This window comes from Oncorhynchus clarkii, chromosome 4 (genome assembly GCF_045791955.1).
Source record: "Oncorhynchus clarkii lewisi isolate Uvic-CL-2024 chromosome 4, UVic_Ocla_1.0, whole genome shotgun sequence".
In the NCBI taxonomy this organism is placed as follows: Eukaryota; Metazoa; Chordata; class Actinopteri; order Salmoniformes; family Salmonidae; genus Oncorhynchus; species Oncorhynchus clarkii.
The window spans coordinates 78,405,518-78,427,757 of record NC_092150.1 but is presented as its reverse complement, the minus strand read 5'-3'; the positions used below and the strand labels follow the sequence as shown (position 1 = coordinate 78,427,757).

The 22,240-nt window shown below is 42.5% G+C and overlaps 1 protein-coding gene across 4 annotated transcripts; it reads right to left on the bottom strand.

Annotated features, from left to right (window-relative positions):
- Positions 1-884: 884 nt before the first annotated feature.
- LOC139407313 (alpha-1,6-mannosyl-glycoprotein 2-beta-N-acetylglucosaminyltransferase-like) lies at positions 885-7,615 on the bottom strand. Of its 4 annotated transcripts, none has more exons than XM_071150995.1 (3): positions 7,119-7,615; positions 2,777-3,098; positions 885-2,414 (listed from the first exon to the last, which is right to left on the bottom strand). In XM_071150995.1, exons 2-3 carry the CDS (start codon positions 2,801-2,803, stop codon positions 1,044-1,046), a joined length of 1,398 nt encoding a protein of 465 aa, XP_071007096.1. In that variant the 5' UTR covers positions 2,804-3,098; positions 7,119-7,615; the 3' UTR covers positions 885-1,043. The 4 variants fall into 4 exon arrangements, with proteins under 4 accessions (XP_071007096.1, XP_071007094.1, XP_071007093.1 ...); XM_071150993.1 differs by having other exon boundaries at positions 2,747-3,098; positions 7,119-7,561; XM_071150992.1 differs by lacking the exon at positions 7,119-7,615 and adding an exon at positions 5,963-6,168 and having other exon boundaries at positions 2,747-3,098.
- Positions 7,616-22,240: the final 14,625 nt, after the last annotated feature.

Genomic DNA, 22,240 nt, shown 5'->3' with positions numbered 1-22,240 from the left:
AGAGGACATTTCTCCCAAAAGTACGATCTTTGTCCCCACGTGCAGTTGCAAATCGTAATCTGGCTTTTTATGGCGGTTTTGGAGCAGTGGCTTCTTCCGGCCTTTCAGGTTATGTAGATATAGGACTCATTTAACTGTGGAAATAAATAATGTTGTACCTATTTCCTCCAGCATCTTCACAAGGTCCTTTGCTGTTGTTCTGGGATTGATTTGCACTTTTCACATCAAAGTACGTTCATCTCTGGGAGACAGAACGCATCGCTTCCTGAGCGGTATGAGGGCTGCGTGGTCCCATGGTGTTCATACTTGTGTACTATTGTTTGTACAGATGAACGTGGTAGCTTCAGGTGTTTGGATATTGCGCCCAAGGATGAACCAGACTTGTGGAGGTCTCCAATTTTTTTTCCTGAGGTCTTGGCTGATTTTATTTTATTTTCCCATGATGTCAAGCAAAGAAGCACTGAGTTTGAAGGTAAGGCCTTGAAATACATCTACAGGTACACCTCCAGTTGACTCAAATGATGTCAATTAGCCTATCAGAAGCTTCTAAAGCCATGATATAATTTTCTGGAATTGTCCAAGCTGTTCAAAGGCACAGTCAACTTAGTGCATGTAAACTTCTGACCCACTGGAATTATAATACAGTGATTTAAGTGAAATAATCTGTCTGTAAACAATTGTTGGAAAAATTACTTGTGTCATGCACAAAGTAGATGTCCTAACCGACTTGCCAAAACTATAGTTTGTTAACAAGACATTTGTGGAGTAGTTGAAAAACAAGTTTTAATGACTCCAACCTAAAAGTACTTCCGACTTCAACTATCTATTTATATATAAATAAAAATCAATGTATTGGATATATAAAGAGACATGTGACAAAGAAGCCCAAACCCAACAAACTGTTTATTTGGAAGAGTCAGATAAAACAGGCAATATGAAGAAATATTCCATGAAGATTATTTTCAAAAGGCTTTCTTTTTCTTAAATTCAGAGGATGCAAAAAAGAGAATAGTAACGATATAGGCCTAACAATTATAATAAGGTCACTGTAATCGAGGGTAGCTCTTGCAGAGTTCATGGTCCCTAATGTCCCCCCAACCGCCGTTCTTCACGTGGGGCGCCACCCCCCCTGCCCCGTTAGCCGGAAGTCTCTTAGTAATCAGCAGGTTCTTGGGGAACAGCTGATTGCTGCTGCTCTGTAGAATGGTATCTATCTTGGTCTTTTGGCTGGACGGCATGCACACGGACTTCTTGTGGTGCATCCCGCAGTCCCCGGCATGGAAGACGCGGGGTGCCTCGCTCACCATGACCTTCCAGTAGGAGGGCAGGCAGGTTACGGTCAGGTGCTGCAGGGACCAGTCCCAGTTGTAGTCGTCATAGGTGCAGAAGGCGTCGGTGCATTGAATGAGTTTCTGGTAGGTCTCCCTGCTCAGAGCCATGCCCATGTTGTGCTCGGTGGACTTCCAGGCTTTCACCTCCACCTTGTTGGCTTTACTGGGGTAGCTGATGTGGCCGTAGCTCCCCAGAGATAGGATGTCACAGTCAGGGCAACTCTCCCTCTTCAGGATGGACATCAGCTTGAGGAAGTGGAGGAAGTCAGGGGAGAGGAAGTGGTCCTCCTCGATGAGAAGCACCAGACCCCGGTGGTCCTTCAGGGCCCGGACCCTGTCCCACACAAAGTGCAGCTTCCACCACCAGTGGTGCTTGGTCTGGGAGAACTTGGCCTCGCGGTAGTGGCCAAACGAGTCGGGGTACTCTGCGTTGATGCAGCCCAGCTTTAAGGCGTCTATCTTGGAAATGTCTCTGGGGCAGTCCCTGGGGTCGTGGCCCGGGAACTCCTGGGGGTACAGTTGGATGCTGAAGGGAAAGAAGATCTGGAGAACCTGGCAGAAGTCCACTGAGGCCACCACCTGGTTGATCTCGGGGGACCAGAAGTCGTGGCTGAAGATCAGCAGGATGCTCTCCACGCCCCTGGCCTTTCTCAGACTCTCCACCAGCAGCCTCAGGTAGTCAGGTCTGTTGTGCACCTGGACCACCACCACCAGATCATCCTTCTTCCTCGCTGCCCTGAACTGCTCCTCATGTCTCACTGTCTGGTCAAAGTTGAGCTGGAACACAATGCCACGGTAGACCTGGGTGGTGTTGTCCACCTCTGGTTTTACCACCTCCTCTTTCTCCAGGTGCTTTTCAGGCTGGTTCTTCTGGTGTGTCTCGTTGACAGGTGCGATGGGTGGTAGGTTAGGTATCCGGCTGACTGCAGGTGTGGCCTGCGGCTGTGGCTGCACCTGGCTACTGCTGCTTCTCCTCGCCCCCTCAGCCTCTTTCAGGACCACCACCCCACTGCTCTTCTTCTGCTTCCCACTGGTCCAGAAGGCTAGGCCACACACCACCACCACCAGCGTCAGTATCACCACCTGGAGATAAAATACAAATCATATCCTGTGCCCAGTTTTGGACTCAATCCTGCCTGCTATTGCAGTAATTTTACTAATGTTGTCATTGTTATTTATATGATCTTTTTTGAAATACATATACGATACAGTAAGATTATGTAACAGAGTTCATATGAGTTTACAGGAGTTAATAGGTTATTCAATCATTCAATTGATCCAGTGGGTCCGACTTCTTCAACTGAACTAAATGTGTCACAATATATGACATTTTATTGTATATGACTGTTCTCAAATACATTTGATTTGTTTGTGCCATTTAAAACATGCCCAGTACAGAAACATGCAGCACATACACATGACTTGGGACTCGTCGTGTATTGTACCTTCCTCTTGTAGACTCGGAATCTCATGACAGGCAGTCACCCTTGGGAAGGGAGAGGAGTTGATTGTAGAGAAACTGAAAAAAGGCAGGTTTGCAATTTCTAATGGCACTGCTGTGCTTGGGAGAGGCAGGCAGGAAAGGAGGCAGGCAGGGAGTCTTGATAGAAAACAGTTTAAAATTCTGTTGGTTGCTAACACTTGTTGCTAGCACACATTTTTAGAATGTAGACATGTGTCTTTGTGGAATATAAGTGATGCCATGTGAGATTCCCATAAGGCATGTTGGTCTCAGAGGCTGCAGTGTAGAGTTGTGCATGGAACCCACTGGAAAACAAAATAAGAGACATTTTTACCATTTCTTATTGTCTTTACTAAACATGGCTACTTTATTAAATGCAACCCACCTACATACCATAAATAATAAAACAATGGCTGTTATCGGGGTCCATATACAATTTTCCAGTAAAATAAAACAGAACTTATTTTTTAATAAGAGCGGATACGGTGCACTCGGAAACTATTCAGACCCCTTGACTTTTTCCACATTTTGTTACGTTACAGCCTTATTCTAAAATGTATTAAATAGTTTTTTCCCCCTCAATCTGTAAACACCCCATAATGACAAAGCAAAAACAGGTTAGACATTTTTGCAAATGTATAAAAAAAAAAGTCTAAATGGAATTATCACATTTACAGTATTCAGACCCTTTACTCAGTACTTTGTTGAAGCACCATAGGCAGAAATTAAAGCCTCGAGTCTTCTTGGGTATGACGCTGCATGCTTGGCACACCTGTATTTGGGGAGTTTCTCCCATTCTTCTCTGCAGATCCTCTCAAGCTCTGTCAGGTTGGATGGGGCGCGTCACCACACCACTATTTTCAGGTCTCTCCAGAGATGTTCGATTGGGTTCAAGTCCGGGCTCTGGCTGGGCCACTCAAGGACATTCAGAGACTTGTCCCGAAGCCACTACTGCGTTGTCTAGGCTGTGTGCTTAGGGTCAATGTCCTGTTGGAAGGTGAACCTTCACCACAGTCAGAGCGCTCTGGAGCACGTTTTCATCAAGGATCTTTCTGTACATTGCTGTGTTCATTTTTCCATCGATCCTGACTAGCGGCAAAAAACATCCCCACAGCATGATGCTGCCACCACGTTTCACCATAGGGATGGTGCCAGGTTCCCTCCAGACGTGACAGTTGGAATTCTGGCCAAAGAGTTCAATCTTGGTTTCATCAGACAAGAGAATCTTGTTTCTCATGGTCTGAGAGTCTTTAGGTGCCTTTTGGCAAACTCCAAGCAGGGTGTCATGTGCCTTTTACTGAGAAGTGGTTTCCGTCTGGCCAGTACCACAAAGGTCTGATTGGTGGAGTGCTGCAGAGATGGTTGTCCTTCTGGAAGGCTCTCCCATCTCCACAGAGGAACTCCGCTGCCCTTTCAAAGTGACCAGCGCGTTCTTGGTCACCTCCCTGACCAAGGTCCTTCTCCCCCGATTGTTGAGTTTGGCCGGGCTGCCAGCTCTAGGAAGAGTCTTGATTGTTCCAAACTTCCATTTAAGAATGATGGAGGCAATGGTGTTCTTTGGGACCTTCAATCCTGCAGGAATTTTTTGGTACCCTTCCCCAGATCTGTGCCTCGACACAATCCTGTCTCTGCGCGCTACGGACAATTAATTTGACCCCATGGCTTGGTTTTTGCTCTGACATGCACTGTCAACTGTGGGACCTTGTATAGACAGGATTGTGCCCTTCCAAATCATGCCCAATCAATCGAATTTACCACAGGTGGACTCCAATCAAGTTGGAGAAACATCTCAAGATTGATCAATGGAAACCGGATGCACCTGAGCTCAATTTCGAGTATCATAGCAAAGGGTCTAAATACTTATGTAAATAAGGTAATTATGTTTTTTTTTCCATATATATATATATATATATATATATATATATATATATATATATATATATATATAAAATATATATATATATATATATATATATGCTAATATTTCTAAAAACCTGTTTTTGCTTTGACATTATAGGGTATTGTGTGTAGATTGATGAGGAAAATGTGTTATTTAATTTATTTTAAAACAAGGCTGTAATGTAACAACATGTGGAAAAGGGGAAGGGGTCTGAATACTTTCTGAATGCACTGTAAGTGACAACCCATGTAACAAATGCACCACTGCCAATGCCCCATACATTGACAATAACCAGTTCCCGATAACCAGTAGACTAAATGTCAAACTGTAAGAGAAATGATCATCATGTAGGCCTAATACTTTGTGAAGATAAAGTATCTGCAGCCAGTCATTACGATTTAGATTCTTCATTTAGACACACCAGCCCTCCCATACCAGCCTGTGCTCCACTTTAACAGTCTATGATTAGTTCCCTGTTCTCTTCTCGTCTTTGCAGCGTTTCTTGGTTGAACTAGCTCATCTGTGTCTACTGCCCAGAGGCACTATCACAATCAATACCACATATCAAGACATCCACAAAATGGAAAGCTAAATAACCTTTGCACTGGATCAGACTCCCTAGCCTAAAACACAACAATGATGTTCAAATAGATTGTAGACATCAGCCTACGGTGTCCTTATGTCCTTAACAGTGTACATTATACGCCTGTGCTAACTTTCACTACATGACACGATACACGCACAGTTAACAAGATGTAGAGCTAAACTAGCCACCGCCTATCATTTCAATCTAGACCGTTTTCTATGTTTCTGAACAGTAATGTAATAAACATTTCGGTATAACATGTACTCCTTCCCATGGCACATGTTGGTCAAGGAAATGGGGGTTCTCTAGCCAAATCTAGTTCATGTAAGTGAACGTAGCTTCCTCCTCCCTACACCATCAATCGTCTTGTTAGCGCCTGGAGCGGTGGACACCGACATCAAACCACCAACCCCATTTCGCTCGAGATTCGTGCCGTGTAGGTGTAACGTTACATCATTCACAACTAGTTAGCTAGCTATATTTAGACGCTTAAACGTTGTTTACCGGGTGATGTTATGGTAGCTAATAGCTAGCTAGCAAGCTACATTTGTCTCGTAGAAGTTAGCTGGAGCGAGCGTATTATATTTAAAAGCAATCACTCCGTAGTCGCGCCTCAGTCATTGGCCAAAACAGACTGTCGCAACCACTCTCACAGTGCGAAGAAAATGCGTTTGTATAGTTACCTAAAATATTAGTCGTGCTGTGCAGCTTTCTCTGCCGAAATTAACAGTGCGGTGAATCGAGGTATTCATTCTCCTCCATTCCTTCTCTTCTGCTCCCAATTTCGGGGCAAAATAACACATTAGCCAGCCAGCTAGCTAGCTAGCTTACGTTGGCAAGAAGTACCAAATACGGAACCACTGCCTAGCTTTGACTCCCACAATGCATTACTCCATAGGGTCTCTCAAGACATAAAACATAAATTGATATATTAGGCTAGTGTGCTACAATGTTGCATTCAACTGAACTATTGAATTGTAACTTATAACAATGTAACAATATGGAGATTTTACATGTAGTCGGTATACTATTTATTTAGAATTAGTAGTTTGTTTGTAGATAAACAAAGGCTTCTTCTGATCTGTTTTCTTACAGAATTTTTTTTATAGGCGACTATGATAATAATCTAAACCAGTTCGATATTATTGTCGGTATATTACATTATTCTTGATTATATTCTATACAAAAGAGAGGCAAAACGAGTATCATTACTAGCCTAACTTCAGGCCATTATTGTTAAATATTCAAGAAATCATGAAAAATAAATGATGGTCCAATTGGCATTACTTTACATTTCAAAGTTGGAAAGTATCCAAATAATTTTTACTGGAACACTTCTGTGTTGGTAGTTGTTGTACACCGTACGTTCTGTTGTATTTGTTTTTCTTATTAAATACTAATTGCAGTATGAAACAAATTGAATCTTGCTGATTTTATTATGTACTTTTCTATTGATTCACATACTATTGGTATAATTACCTTTTTTTTTCAATCACTTTGGTGCAATTTTCACAAGTAAGTTGTACATTTTCACAACTCTAAAAACACAAATCTATACAGATCATCAAAATGGGTCATGTTTCAAAACTCTAAGCACATTTTCAATTTACAACACACAATTCAATTGTTGATAACACCAAATCACTCAATTTGGATACATATTCAATCTAATTATCTGCTTTCAAATGCAATATTCACTTTACTTTGGATATGATTTTCTTGTCATTTGTAAACAATACAATTAACTATATCACTTAATCAAATTGCTCAAACCGGATAACTAACTACTGAACCAGGAAGTTTGGGGTGGGGCAGGTTGGGGACAGGGGTAGCAGGTACCTGACTATTGGTGGCTATTCAGCAGGTTGATGGTCTTGGGGTAGAAGCTATAGGCCAGTGTTACCGTTTAGCATACCACCCTCTGTAGCGCATTACGGTCTGCGGCGGTGGAGTACCAGGCTGTGATGTAGCTCGGCAGAATGCTCTCGATGGTGCTCCTGTAGAATAGTGCGAGGGCCCTCGGGGACAAGCTGCATTTCTTCAGCATCCTGAGGTTGAAGAGTCGCTGTCATTACTTATTCACCACGGTGTCCATGTGGTTTGACCATTTTATCTCCTTGGAGATGTGTACTCCGAGGAACATGGAAAGAATGGGGTCGTGCCCAGCCTGGTTCCTCTGGAAGTCCACAATCAGCTCCTTTCTTTTTCTGATGTTGAGGGTGAGGTTATTTACCTGGCACCACACCGTCAGAGGTCCTACCTCCTCGTCGTTGTTGGTAATCAGGCCTGTTACTGTCGTGTCCTCAGCAAACTTGACGATGAAGTTGGGACTGTGTGAGGCCACGTAGTCATGGGGGTGGCCCGTCAGCAAGTCCTCCCATAGGGAGGAGTTCACGCCCAGGGCCGTGAGCTTAGAGTGCAGTGTGGAATGCAATGGTGATTGTGTTGTCCGTGGATTTGTCTGGGTGGGAAGCGAAATGAAGAGGATTGAGTGTGTCGGGGAAGTGAGTGGTCTTTGACTAGCCTCTAAACCCACTGAATTGTGTAGTGTACAATACACTGCTGAAATGACTAGGTTATACACTCCCCAATCAGTTTATAAGGTACACCACCCCGTTCACAAAAATAGATTGCTCTTACAGACAGTGAGCCACGTGGCCGTGGCTTGCTATATAAAGCAGGCAGGCAGGCAGGCATCGAGGCATTCAGTTACTGTTCGTTTGAACATTAGAATGTGCAAAACAAGTGACCTAAGCGACTTTTAGCATGGTATGATCGTTGGTGCCAGGTGCGCCGGATCCAGTATCTCAGAAACGTCCGCCCTTCTGGAATTTTCACTCACGACAGTGTCGCCATCGTTTACAGAGAATGGTGCGACAAACAAAAAACATCCAGTCAGCGGCAGTCCAGTGGGCGAAAGCAGCTTGTTGATGAGAGAGGTCGAAGGAGAAAGGCAAGAATTGTGCAAGCTAGCAGGTGGCCACAAACAGACAAATAATGGTGCAGTACAATAGTGGTGTGCAGAACGGCATCTCGGAACGCACAACTCGTTGATCCTTGTCACAGATGGGCAATTTGCAGCAGACGACCACACCGGTTTCCACTCCTATTGGCTAAAGACAAGAAGAAGCCGCTCCAGTGGGCACGCGATCACCAACACTGGAGAGTTGAGGAGTGGAAAACATTGCCTTGAACATGACAGTGAGTTCAGTTTACTTGAGTGGCCTGCGCAGTCCCCAGACCTCAATCCAATAGGATGCAATGGTACAGGCTGTTCACAGCATGAATGTACTGCTGTCCAGGGGCGGCAGGGTAGCCTAGTGGTTAGAGCATTGGACTAGTAACCGGAAGGTTGCAAGATCAAATCCCCGAGCTGACAACGTACAAATCTGGTGTTCTGCCCCTGAACAGGCAGTTAACCCACTAGGCCGTCATTGAAAATAAGAATTTGTTCTTAACTGACTTGCCTAGTTAAATAAAGGTAAAAGAAATACATGTTTATATTTTTGTTCAGTATACATCGGAAAAATGTGCCAAAGCGATTGAATTAAAAAAAAAAAAAGAATGTTAATATTGTTCATATCACATTTAAGGCATTTTTTTCATGCATGTTATTTAATGTATGATTGCACCAGGACCCTGCATCAAAACCAGATCATTGGGGCCACTTGGGTATAAGGTCCATTTGAGAGCATTTCGCTACACTGGCATTAACATCTACAACCATGTGTATGGGACAAATACATTTGATTTGATATGGAGAAAGATGGGCAGACTAGTTATGGGTATCTAATATTGCATGTCTCGTTTTGAATGAATGATTTCTGCTTGTGCAAATGCTTTGTTGAGCTCTTCAACCAAATAACTATCCTGATATGGGGGGGTGGAACTGAAAACCTGTACCTTCAGAATCTATGTAAATCCGCAGCCGCACAATGGTCCAGATGGAGCGATTGATGTGTTGCTACTGCATGTTGTTGGCGTCTTCTAGTGGTGTACTACAAGAATGCACGCAACGCGATGTTTCCCACTATGCTTTGCGGGCGGAAGAAGCCCAGAAGAATAGTTTTATTTACGCATGCGCATCCGTCTTCCTTCCTTTTCGACATTCTACTCGAACGAGACAAGATGGGACATCAGAGCCTCTACTGGAGTCACCCAAGAAAATTCGGTCAGGGATCCCGATCCTGGTCAGTCTTGTTTAATATATTGTTTAGTATTTGTTATTATTCAGTTTTGAGTACATTTCAGAGTTCGGAAGTTTTTCACGGACCCAAATTTTGAGTGTACATTTCGAACCACATGGGAGTCTTCGCTCGACCTAATATGGCGGCTGATGTAGATTAACCCCCGACCCTCACATTGTTCTCGCATGTTAAACTCAGCAGTTTGCATTTTCTAGTAATGTGTTTCTAATAAACATGTATTTCCAGCCATCAATATACCACTCAATCTGAATGTTGCCGCTTTATCCATTGCTACAACTTCGCGGCCTAAATAATTAGCTACTACTTAGTAGCTACAGTACAGGAGCTCGTTAAATTGGCTTGAAGCTAACATTGGCTATGTGGAAAATTGATGTCGGCTAACCGGGTACATTTGAATGCGCTTGAACTTGCTGGACATTTTTTATTAAATCATCTTCTCCGTGTTTCTCTAATACGTGCATTTGTTTTTCAGCCGGGTATGCTCGAACAGACACGGTCTGATCCGTAAATACGGGCTCAACATGTGCCGCCAGTGCTTCAGGCAGTACGCGAATGACATCGGCTTTGTCAAGGCAAGTATTTGTTTGCGCTGTACTCTTGCAAATGTAACTTAGTCACCGTTGGCTATTCGTTGACATTACCGATGGTATACGCTAATATAAGGGGTGAAAATAATATAACGCATTCTTCCTCTGGACGATGTACTATACAGGGTTTAGGCTACAATTCTTGACAGATTGATTCCTTATTCTGTAATATATTATATTAACCCTGATGCTTTATGTACACAGCTGGACTAACTGCATTGGATGCTGAAGGTTCCCCACTGGATGCGAAACCAACATGGGATGTTGCATTATTCCAAATAAATGTTTTAGTCCAACATAGTTGTCTTGTTTTTTTGTTGGTTTACATTGTCTAACTCGTTCCACTGATATCATAGTGTATGCAGGTTTTCACTCCACCCTTGTATTTGATTGAATTACGGTCACTAATTAGTAAGGACCTCACCTGGTTGTCTAGGTCTTATTGGAAAGGGAAAAACTAAACCCGCTGACACTCAGCCCTCTAGTGAGTTAGCTGGTGACTCAGGATAAACTGGTTGAATTACAATGTCACATGGGTTTACTTATAAAAGTGTGGCCTGTGTACATGACAAGAGTGAAATGTAGTGTAATTTTTTGATATGGCCACCTGTTAAGTTTATTCCGAGGTTGAAACTAATTCAAACAATGTGTTGGAAATTTTAGTGATTCCTTGTTGGTATTGTGGTAGAGCTTTGAACCTCTTTCTGGATAACATTGAGGGATGCTGCAAGTAATCACTGTACCATTACTTGAGGTATAAATAACTAATTTGATTTCTTATGTAAATGTTCATGGCTGTTAACAAAGGCAGCCCAATTCTGACCCCACCCCAACTAATTGGTATTCAGCAATTGCATATCTTTTTCTGATCTGATCAAAATACCAATTAAAGGAGAATTTGTCTTCCTATGTAAACGAGGCATACTTTACCAATTTGTTACATGCTTCAGCCAATCCTGGTTTAGGAAGAGCACCGTTAGTGCAGACAATCCTTTCAACGTGCAATTGATCCAGATTAGTAGCAAATTACATGCATGATGCTCACTCACACATTGTTGTGTGTCCTATTCCCTGAAGTTTACTATATTTGGGAATGAGCAAGTGCACACAGGAAAGAATTGGGACGTGGGAAGGTTATTTCCAACCAGGTGGGCACATGCCTCTAGTTTGTGATAAACAATGAGAAGAATGGGTGTAACAAGATGTGAAATTAACTCATCTGATCACCTTTGTGCATTTGACATGTTTATAATACTGCCTCTTAAAATGTACAGTCACTTCTAACGTAATTATATTTGAGGTATCAGACAGGCCTATACTGAACAAGAATATGAACGCTACAATTTCTAACATTTCACTGAGTTCATATAAGGAAATCAGTCCATTGAAATACATTAACCCCGAATCTATGAATCTCACACGACTAGGCTATAGACCCACCCAATCAGACTGAGTTTGCCCTGACTAAATGGCGTTATTATAAATGTAAGTACTCATTGGAGGCAGTTTATGGTAGAGCCAGGAACATTAAATTCTCTGGCAACAGCTTTGGTGAACATTCCTGCAGTCAGCACGTCAATTGCACGCTTCCTCAAAACTTCTGGCATTGTGTTGTGACTGCACATTTTAAGTGGCCTTTTATTGTCCCCAGTGCAAGGTGCACCTGTGTAATGATCATGCTGTTTAATCAGCTTTGTGATATGCAATATGTTTCAGGTGGATGGATTATCTTGGCAAAGTAGGAATTCTCATTAACGGATGTAATCAAATTTGTGCATTTCCATAGAAATAAGCTTTTTTGCCTATGGAAAATGTGTTTTGCCTCATGAAACATGGGACCAACACTTTACATAATGTGTTTATATTTTAGTTCAGCGTACTAGTCGATGTCTACAAATCAGTCTTTGGTGTTGGTGATTTTTATTTTACCACTAGATGGCACAGACACTATTTTTAAATGTATCCTAACAATGTATTGTTGTGGAGCTGCTCAGGGGCCCCCTCTCAGTTCAAAGGACCTTATTGGCATGGGAAACATGATTGCATTTCCAAAGCAAGGGAAATATATTATTAACAAGAGTGAAATAAACATAAAATGAACAGTAAACATAACACTCAAAAGTTTCAAAGTAATAGTGACATTTCAAATGACATTATGGCTATGTACAGTGTTGTAATTGTGCAAATAGTTGAAGTACAAAAGGGAAAATAAAGATCAATATGCAACCTGGTCTCAGAGCATTTCTTATTATTTTGTATGTAAATCTGAGGCACTCCACTTAGTAGCATATGTTACCTTGCATATGGTATGTATTAAATTGTGGATGTCTGTCACCCATTAATTATGATCTGTTCCAAATTACAATTCATACTATGTTATGAATTTGCAAAACATACAATTTGGAATATGATATTTTACTAATTCTAGCTAGGTTTCTAAAGTTAGCTAGCTGGCTAACCTTAGTTAGGCTAGTGGTTAAGTTTAGGAGATGGGTTAGCTAAAAGAGTTAGGGTTAGCTAAAATGGTAAGTAGTTGAAAAGTTGTCCTTAAGGAGATTTGAACTCTCAACCTTTCGGTTGCTAGATGTTTGTGTTATACGTCCACCCCTACCAACAACCCTACTTTAGTTTTTGCCTGAAGTAACCATCTGTTTAATGTAACCATACCAAACATAACATATACTCATTTGATTATTTTGGTTTACATTTACTATCTTATGTCTAGTCTATGAGACCAGGCTGAAATATGGGTTGTATTTACAATGGTGTTTGTTCTTCACTGGTTGCTCTTTCTTGTGGCAACAGGTCACAACTCTTGCTGCTGTTATGGCACACTGGTATTTCACCTAATAGATTTGGGAGTTTATCAAAATTTGATTTGTTTTCAAATTAGTTTGGGGTCTTTGTAATCTGAGGGAAATATGTCTAATATGGTCATAAATTTGCCTTAAGGTTAAGAAGTGCAGCTGTTTCCACCTCATTTTGTGGGCAGTGTGTGCATGTAACAGTATAAATTTTAAACCGTCCCCTCGCCCATACCCGGGCGCGAACCAGGGACCTTCTGCACACATCAACAACTGACACCTACGAAGCGTCGTTACCCATCGCTCCACAAAAGCCGCGGCCCTTGCAGAGCAAGGGGAACTACTACTTCAAGATCTCAGAGCAAGTGACGTCACTGATTGAAACGCTATTTAGCACCCACGCTAACTAAGCTAGCCGTTTCACATCCGTTACATGCACATAGCCTGTCTTCTCTTGAGAGCCAGGTCTGCCTATGGCATCTCTACATGGTCAAAAGTTTCCTTAATTTTGGGTCAGTCGCAGTGGTCAGGTATTCCGCTACCATGTACTCTCTGTTAGAGTACACGGTACTCTCTGTTTTTGGTTAGTTCTTTCCAGTGTTTCAAGTAATTATATTTTTGTTTTGTCATAATTTGGTTGCCGTCCTAGGGCTCTGTTGGGTTGTTTGTGTTTCTGAACAGAGCGCCAGGACCAGCTTACTCTTCTCTAGGTTAAGGTCTGTAGGTGATGGAATGTTATGGAAGGTTTGGGAATCGCCTCCTTTCAGGTGGTTGTAAAATTTAACGTCTCCTTTCTGGATTTTGATAATTAGCGGGTATTGTCCTAGCTACATGCATTATTTGGTGTTTTACGTTGTATGCGGAGGATATTTTTTTGCAGAATTATGCATGCTAATTGATGGATTGAAGCCATTGCGATGCAATTTTTGTACTCTATTTTGGAAGCTTAAAAACAGATTTGTTTAAAGTGTACATTCGTTTTTGACAAGTATTCTATTCCAGACACCTTAATGCATACTTTTCAATTATGTTATGTGAACGGAACACACACATATCTATATCTGCAGTACAAGTCAAAGGTTTGGACACAGCTACTCATTCCAGAGTTTTTCTTTATTTTTAAAACTATTTTCTACATTGTAGAATAATAGTGATGGCATCAAAACTATTAAATAGCACATATGGAATCATGTAGTAACCAAAAAAGTGTTAAACAAATCAAAATATATTTTATATTTGAGATTCTTTGTAAAAAATAAAGAATATCCCTTGTATGAGTTAGTGTGTCCAAACTTTTGACAGGTACTGTATATATATGTACACACATATATATATATATATATATACATATATAAACCTATTCCGTAATTATTATAATTTTTTGTTCTAAAGATCTGTGAGAACTAATCACTGATCGCAGTTCTTATTTATGCTTTTCCTTAGCTCCTTGACTGTCAGTCTGTCACAGTCTCCCCAATATTAGGTTTCCATCTGAATAAATGCCAGGGCTAATAGAAAAAGAGTACAAATTAAAAACCATCAACTAGTCAAAAGACAGTGATTATTTCATGTTGGTTAAAAGTGCAGATCTACAGGTTAAAAAAAATCAGAATACAGTCAATACTCAAGTTACATTACATTAGTAGTGGGCACTTCACTTGCGTATGATATTTCTTATTACATATTAATCTGTGCTTTACCGTGTCTGCCTGTCGAATGAAGTCTTCTATTTAGTTCTATTTGGAGTGCCTCTAGTCTAGACTCGAGACGACAGTATTCCAGTTGCTTGAGGGGCTCCGTCAAGCCATTTTATTCCCCAATGAGAGATCCCAAGGGAAATGTCTCACACTAAGGCTAATTTCTCATTCCACCACAGACTCAATCAACGGGCAATGCAGCGTGTTTACTGTGTGTAGACATATTCCATCTCAAGATACCTCTCACTGGCACAGTCTGTCTATTCAGTGAATCTATTGCTGTTCTTGTTGATCATCCCAATTTATGATCTAACTCAGTAAATCATCCATAGTGTTACTCTACCACTGTGACTCTATCCTTCTTGAAATATGCTAATTTCAGGACAGTGTGTGCTACTCCCTCCGTCTCAGGGGAGAACGACTGCCCTTCTCATTGAAGCCACAGGAGTTCAAGGCCGACCACGGTATTGCAGGTATTGTTAACAGAAAATAGGATCCTCCATTATAATTAATGGCAAAATGGCAATCTTTGTGATTAATCTCTGGGTAAAAAAATTGGAATAAATGGTACCAATAATTGCTTCTAATTCAACAAATTGAGTAACTCAGCACTTGCAATGCTGAGTTACTCAATGCGAAGGGGCAAAACTGTCACTTCCTGGAGTAGCTTAAACTGTGCATGTTATGTCTCCATGAGACGCCATCTTAACCGACTTCGTTTGGCTTCAATGCGATAGTGACTCTTCACATAGGAATGAATGGTGGCATGTGCTCGGTGGCTTTGTCCGTTCATATATACAGTCTGTTTTCCCTTTCCTGCTGCAACCATGATTATTTTCAGCCTGGTCTCATAGACTAGACGTAACATAGTTAATGTACATTGCATTTGGAAAGTATTCAGACCCCTCACCAATCTACACACAATGCCCCATAATGATAAAGCAAAAATAGTTTGTTTTATATTTTGTCAAATGTATATATATATATATATATAAATAAAAGGGAAATATCACATTTCATTAAGTATTCAGCCCCTTTACTCAGTACTTTGTTGAAGCACAGTTGGCAGATTGCAGCCTCGAGTCTTCTTGAGTATGACACTACAAGCTTGCCACAGCGGTATTTTGGGAGTTTCTCCCATTCTTCTCTGCAGATCGTCTCAATCTCTGTCAGGTTGGTTGGGGAGCGTCGCTGCACAGCTATTTTCAGGTCTCTCCAGAGATGTTCGGTCGGGTTCAAGTCCAGGCTCTGGCTGGGCCACACAAGGACATTCAGAGACTTGTCCTGAAGCCACTCCTGCTTTGTCTTGGCTGTGTGCTTAGGGTCATTGTCCTGTTGGAAGGTGAACCTTCGCCCCAGTCGGAGGTTCTGAGTGCTCTAGAGCAGGTTACTCTGTACTTTGCTCCATTCATCTTTCCCTCAATTCTCCCTATCCCTGCCTCTAAAAAACTTCCTGACAGCATGATGCTGCCACCACCGTGCTTCACTGTAGGGATGGTGCCAGGTTTCCTCCAGACATGACACTTGTCATTCAGGCCAAAGAGTTCAACCTGTTTTCATCAGACCAGAGAATCTTGTTTCTCATGGTCTGAGAGTCCTTTAGGTGTCTTTTGGCAAACTCCAAGCAGGCTGTCATGTGCCTTTTACTGAGAAGTGGCTTCCACCTGGCCATTCTACCATAAAGGCCTGATTGGTGGAGTTCTGCAGAGATGGTTGTCCTTCTGAAGGTTATTCCATCTCCACAGAGGAATTCTGGAGCTCTGTCAGAGTGACCGTCACCTCCCTGACCAAGGACCTTCTCCTCTGATTGCTGAGTTTGGCTGGGTGGCCCGCTCTAGGAAGAGTCTTGGTGGTTCCAAACTTCTTCCATTTAAGAATGATGGAGGCCACTGTGTTCTTGGGGACCTTCAATGCTGCAGAAATGTTTTAGTACCCTTCCCCAGATCTGTGCCTCGACATAATCCTGTCTCAAAGCTCTATGGACAATTCCTTTGACCGCATGGCTTCATTTTTGCTCGGACATGCACTGTCAACTGTGGGACCTTATATAGACAGGTATGTGCCTTTCCAAATAATTTCCAGTCAATTGAATTTACCACAGGTGGACTCCAATCAAGTTGTTAAAACATCTCAAGGATGATCAATAGAAACCGTATGCACTTGAGCGCAATTATGAGTCTCATAGCAAAAGTTCTGAATACGTATATAATAAGGTATTTGTGTTTTTATTATTTTTAATACATTTACAAAAACATCAAAAAACCTGTTTCGCGGTATCATTGTGGGGTATTGTGTGTAGATTCATGAGGAAGAAATTGTAACTTAATCCATTTTAGAATTAGGCTGTAAGGTAACAAAATGTGGAAAATGGGAAGGGGTCTGAATACTTGCCGAATGCACTGTAAATCCAGAACACTCAAATTAGCATGAGATGTTACGTTTGGTATGGGCACATAAGATAGAAGGTTACCTAAGGCAACAACAAAAAGGAGGGTGGTTGGTTGGGCATATAACATCATGTACAATTTTAGCTTTTTAGCAACTTTTGCTTCTACTTAGTACTTTTTAGCTACTTTGCAACGACATGGCATGTTAGCTAACCCTTCCCCTAACACTAACCTTAATCCTTTTTGCTAACCCTTCCCCTAACACTAACCTTAACCCTTTAACCCAACTCCTTACCTTAACCCTAACCTTAATCCTTAACCCCTAGAGCAAGCTAATGTTTGCCACTTAGCCACCTAGCTAACATCAGCCACAACAAATTGGAATTTGTAACATATTGTACTTGATGTAAATTTGTAACATATTGTACGAATTGTAATTCGTAACATATTGTATGAATTGCAATTCGTAACATATCAATCAAAATGGATGTCGGACATCCACAAATTACTACATACTGTTATAAAATTTGTTGGTTTTTTGCGTTGTTTTTTTAAACTTATTTTGTGCATAATGTTGCTGCTACCTTCTCTTATGACTGAAAATAACTTCTGGACATCAGAACAACGATTACTCACCATGAACTGGTAGAAGCTTTTTCCTTTAACAAGTCCGACGAGTCTGACGTGAAGGTTATACTGCTTTCCCGGGAACAGGCCCGTCATTTGCGTGAAGAGAAGACAGAGAAAAAGGGGACGGAGGTCAGGCTGCCTTCTGTGAATTGGTAGACGAGTGAGTAAACCCCCCACTGCCATCCGTTATATTGGCAAATGTGCAATAATTGGAAAATAAAATTGATGACTTAAATAACATACAGCAGGCGGGTTTTACACTATATCGGCAGGTTAGAACAGCAGCCTCTGGTAAGACTAGGGGTGGCTGTCTATGTATATCTGTAAACAACAGCTCCTAGTGGCCGGAACATTAATGCAGGGAAACTTAAATCCGTTTTACCTCATTTCCACCAGCATGTTAAATGTGCAACCAGAGGGGGAAAAAACTAGACCACCTTTACTCCACACACAGAGACACATACAAAGCTCTCACTTGCCCTCCATTTGGCAAATCTGACCATAATTCTGTCCTGCTGATTCCTGCTTACAAGCAAAAATAAAAGCAGGAAGCACCAGTGACTCGGTCTATGAGAAAGTGGTCAGATGAAGCAGATGCTAAGCTACAGGACTGTTTTGCTAGCACAGACTGTCATTGAGGAGTACACCAGTCAGTGGCATCATCAATAAGTGCATCGATGAAGTTGTCCCCAAAGTTACTGTACGGACATACCCCAACCAGATGCCATGGATTACAGGCAACATCCACACTGAGCTAAAGGGTAGAGGTGCTGCTTTCAAGGAGCAGGATTCTAACCCGGATGCTTATATGAAATCCCGCTATGCCCTCCGACGAACCATCAAAAAGGCAAAGTGTCAATACAGGACACTGCCCTTTCCCACCTGGACAAAAGGAACAACTATGTGAGAATGCTATTCATTGAATTCAGCTCAGCGTTCAACACCATAGTGCCCACAAAGCTCATCACTAATCTAAGGACCCTGGGAATAAAAACACCTCCCTCTGCAACTGGATCCTGGACTTCCTGATGGGCCGCCCCCAGGTGGTAAGAGTAGGTAACAACACATCTGCCACGCTGATCCTCAACACGGGGGCCCCTCAGGGGTGCGTGTTCAGTCCCCTCCTGTACTCTGTGTTCACTCATGACTGCACGGCCAGGCATGACTCCAACACCATCATTAAGTTTTAGATGACACAACAGTGTCATAGCCTGATCACCGACAACGACGAGACAGCTGGTATAGAGGAGGTCAGAGACCTGGCCGTGTGGTGCCAGGACAACAACCTGTCCCTTAACATGATCAAGACAAAGGAGATGATTGTGGACAACAGGAAAAGTAGGACCAAGCACGCCCCCATTCTCATCGATAGGACTGTAGTGGAGCAGGTTGAGAGCTTCAAGTTAATTGGTGTACACATCACCAACAAACTAACATGGTCCAAGCACACCAAGACAGTTGTGAAAAGGGCACGACAAAATCTATTCCCCTTAGGAGACTGAAAACATTTGGCAATGCTCCTCAGATCCTCAAAAGGTTCGACAGCTGCACCATCGAGAGCATTCTGACTGGTTGCATCGACGGCCTGGTGTGGCAACTGCTCGGCCTCTGACCGTAAGACACTACAGGGGGTGGTGCATATGGCCCAGTACATCACTGGGGCCAAGCTTCCTGCCATCCAGGACCTCTATACCAGGCAGTGTCAGAGGAAGTCCCTAAAGATTGTCAAAGACTCCAGCCACCCTAGTCATAGACTGTTCTCTCTGCTACCGCATGGCAAGCAGGTGAGCGGTACAGCTACTACCCCCAAGCCATGAGACTCTTGAACATCTAATCAAATGACTACCCAAACCTGTCTTTTATACTGCTGCTACTCTGTTATTATTTATGCATAATCACTTTAATAACTCTAAATACATGTACATATTACCTCAATTACCTTGACTAACCGGTGCCCCCGCACATTGACTCTGTACCGGTACCCCCTGTTTATATAGCCTCGCTTTTGTTATTTTACTGCTCTTTAATTATTTTTTACTTTTATTTCTTATTCTTATATTTTTTTAGGTATTTTTGATGTTGTTATTTTTTAACTGCATTATTGGTTTGGTGTAAGGGATTTCACTGTAAGGTGTAAGGGATTTCACTGTAAGGTGTAAGGGATTTCACTGTAAGGTGTTTTATTCGGCGCATGTGACAAACAACATTTGATTTGATTTGATTTCTCATTCAAATGCTGCATGCAATACAACGAGGGGGCAGTGGTGCACCACAGCTGAAACCCAACAATTCAAGACAATAGGCTTGGAACATTCAAAGAGTGACTCGATGGGGGGCCTGCCCAGCTCCCTGGGGAGAGGCTCTCTTCCCATTGTTAAGAAATACATGCAAATGCCGACTGATAAGAGTCAGCCTTTATAAGGCTGTCAGCTTGGGCATAGCTAATTGAATGCTGCACGCCATTTGAACTGCCGCACAGAGAGGGAGCAGATGGGTGAGACCGCAGGGAAGGGGTCAAATTGGGGGGGAAGGGGGCAGCTAAAACCAAACAATGAGGAGGGGATGAGTCAAAGGGTGGACATGATGTAATGATGTAATGTATCTATCACTGATCTGTGTAAGGTGCGTGTCTTATCTGATTCCACTGTGAAGTACGTGTGCACGCCTGTGTGTGTATATGCATGCATATACACTGAGTATACCAGACCTTATGAACACCTTCCTTATATTGAGTTGCCCCCCCCCCCCCCCTTCCCCTCAGAACAGCCTCAATTTGTCGGGGAATGGACTCTACAAGATGTCGAAAGCGTTCCACAGGGATGCTGGCCCATGTTGACTCCAATGCTTCCCACAGTTGGGTCAAGTTGACTGGATGTCCTTTGGGTGGTGGACCATTCTTGATACACACAGGAAACTGTTGAGTGTGAAAAACTCCCATTCTTCTACACTGATTGAAGTGGATTTAATAAGTGACATCAACAAGGGATCATAGCTTTAACCTGGATTCACCTGGTCAGTCTATGTAATGGTGTGTGTGAGAGAATGTATAGTCAAAGCAGCATAAGCTGTGGTTAATAATGAATTAGACAAAGCACAAGAAGAGACACAGAGAGGACTAATGAATTAGACTAAGCATAGGAGAGGACACAGAGAGGACTAATGAATTAGAGTATTCAAGAAGAGACAGAGAGGACTAATGAATTAGACTAAGCATAGGAGAGGACACAGAGAGGACTAATGAATTAGAGTATTCAAGAAGAGACAGAGAGGACTAATGAATTAGACTAAGCATAGGAGATGACACAGAGAGGACTGATGCATTAGAGTAGTCAAGAAGAGACAGAGAGGACTAATGATTTAGACTAGTCAAGAAGATAATTAATCAATCAATTAAGATCACAGTTATGAAAACTTAGGACACTAAAGGGGCCTTTCTACTGACTCTGAAAACACCAAAAGAAAGATGCCCAGGGTCCCTGCACATCTGCGTGAACGTGTCTTAGGCATGCTGCAAGGAGGCATGAGGACTGCAGATGTGGCCAGGGCAATAAAATGTAATGTCCGTACTATGAGACGCCTAAGACAGCGCTACAGGGTGACAGGACGGACAACTGATCGTCCTCGCAGTGGCAGACCACGTGTAACAACACCTGCACAGGATCGGTACATCCGAACATCACACCTGCTGGACAGGTACAAGATGACAACAACACTGCCCTAGTTACACCAGGAACTAAGCTCTTCACTGACGAGTCGCGTTTTTTTCTCGCCATGGGTGATGGTCGAATTCGCGTTTATCGTCGAAGGAATGAGCGTTACACCGAGGCCTGTACTCTGGAGCGGGATCGATTTGGAGGTGGAGGGTCCGTCATGGTCTGGGACGGTGTGTCACAGCATCATCGGACTGAGCTTGTTGTAATTACAGGCTATCTCAACACTGTGCGTTACAGGGAAGACATCCTCCTCCCTCATGTGGTACCCTTCCTGCAGGCTCATCCTGACATGACCCTCCAGCATGACAATGCCACCAGCCGTACTGCTCGTGCTGTGCGTGATTTCCTGCAAGACAGGAATGTTGGTGTCTGGACCTGGATCTGAACCCCATTGAGCACGTCTGGGACCTGTTGGATCAGAGGGTGAGGGCTTTGGGCCATTCCCCCCAGAAATGTCCGGGAACTTGCAGGTGCCTTGGTGGAAGAGTGGGGTTACATCTCACAGCAAGAACTGGCACATCTGGTGCAGTCCATGAGGAGGAGATGCATTGGAGTACTTAATGCAGCTGGGGGCCACACAAGATACTGACTGTTACTTTTGATTTTGACCCCCCCCCCCTTTGTTCAGGGACACATTATTCTATTTCTGTGGAACTTGTTCAGTTTATGTCTCAGTTGTTGAATCTTGTTATGTTCATACAAATATTTACACATGTTAAGTTTTCTGAAAACAAACGCAGTTGACAGTGAGAGGATGTTTCTTTTTTTGCTGAGTTTATAAACCTGGTCATACATTCTTCAGTTTGATGTAGAAAGGGGTCAGGGGTATTTGCTATTGAGAATTTCTCTACAGGAGTTCGCTGGTTAGATGAAAAGGGAGAGAGACTTGTTCTCTGAATGTGCTACATAACCTCACTCTTAAACCCTCACACCCA